Source organism: Buceros rhinoceros, unplaced genomic scaffold (genome assembly GCF_000710305.1).
Source record: "Buceros rhinoceros silvestris isolate BGI_N320 unplaced genomic scaffold, ASM71030v1 scaffold34494, whole genome shotgun sequence".
NCBI classification, from domain to species: Eukaryota; Metazoa; Chordata; class Aves; order Bucerotiformes; family Bucerotidae; genus Buceros; species Buceros rhinoceros.
This window is the reverse complement of record NW_010410539.1, coordinates 1-1,159: the sequence shown is the minus strand read 5'-3', so window position 1 is coordinate 1,159 and position 1,159 is coordinate 1. Positions and strand designations below refer to the sequence as shown.

At 61.4% G+C, this 1,159-nt stretch overlaps 1 protein-coding gene across 1 annotated transcript; it reads right to left on the bottom strand.

Annotated features, from left to right (window-relative positions):
• Positions 1–12: 12 nt before the first annotated feature.
• Positions 13–703, bottom strand: HS3ST2 (heparan sulfate (glucosamine) 3-O-sulfotransferase 2). The gene has a single exon (XM_010135674.1). The coding sequence runs from the start codon at positions 693–695 to the stop codon at positions 84–86; it is 612 nt and encodes a 203-aa protein (XP_010133976.1). The 5' UTR covers positions 696–703; the 3' UTR covers positions 13–83.
• Between the last annotated feature and the right edge of the window lie 456 nt (positions 704–1,159).

Here is a 1,159-nt window from a genome sequence, read left to right as displayed (position 1 = left end):
CCGGGTGTCCGGGCTCCAGCCCCACTGGGCCCCACTCGTGTAAGACTGCAGCCTCAGGTCACTGCAGCTCTGCCCCCGGACGCTTATTCCCACCTGAAGTCCTGCCCAACTGTTTCATAGAATCTGATATTATAAGGTCTATAAAAGTCCCGAAGCTGCTCGATCACCTCGGGGTCTATCTGCACGTGAGTCCTGCCTTTGGACTTGCCCAGGCAGCGAGGCAAGCCGCTGCTCTCCGACTTTTTCAGACAAGGAAAGCCTTTTGTCTTGTTGAAGTAGAAGTGCTTGTCCGTGATAACCCGTTTGATGCCCAGGAAGTCCTGGACTTTGCCCATCTCCCCGGCTGGGTCCGTGATCAGCTTCTCCCCGCTGACAAAGTGGATCTGGGAGAGGGGGAAGTACTGGAGCCAGCTCTCCAGGTGCACGGCGTACATCCCGATGCGGATGGCGTTCCAGGAGGTGTCCACCAGCCCCAGGCTGCGGTTGCGGAAGGACAGCCCCTCGAAGGTGGGTATATCCGGCTTCTTAGAGAGTGTCTGGGTGTAGTCCGAGATAGCCCGAGTGACCGGGTTCCTCACCACCACGATCAGCTTTGTGTCCCGGGACATATTGAAGATCCGCCGGGGTGCCTCCTTGGTGACGAAGTAGCTGGGGGTCTTCTCCACCGTAATCTGGCTGTCAAGCGTTCGCGGCATCAGACTCCTGCAAGCGAAGCAGAAGGTGATGGTGAGGATGGAGCCGGGCTGGGCGCTGGGAGGTTGTGTCCACGGGGTGTCCCCTCCCGGCAGGACAAGGCAGGCTCAGCTCCCTCCTGCAGCACTGCAGAGGCCCCCTGCCATGGCCATGTTCCCCGTCCATCCCAAACCCAGGGGACCCCCAGTGCAGGGGACAGGGGCACTGGCAGCCCCCTCCACATGGCAGGAAGAGGAGATGCTCGGCTCCCAGGCTGCGGGGCAAGGGTTCGGCCAGGCTGCCGGGCTCCCTGGGGCTGCCCTGTTCCCATCAGCAGTAAAGTTGTTATCGATGAGCTCAGCCTGCAGCCGGGACAGGGAACAGGTCCTGCCACCCACCCTGGTCACTGTCACAGAGGTGTCACCCAGCAGCCAGCCTCTGCTGGAGCCTGTGCTCAGCCCTCCAGCTCCCCTCCTACACCAGCTGC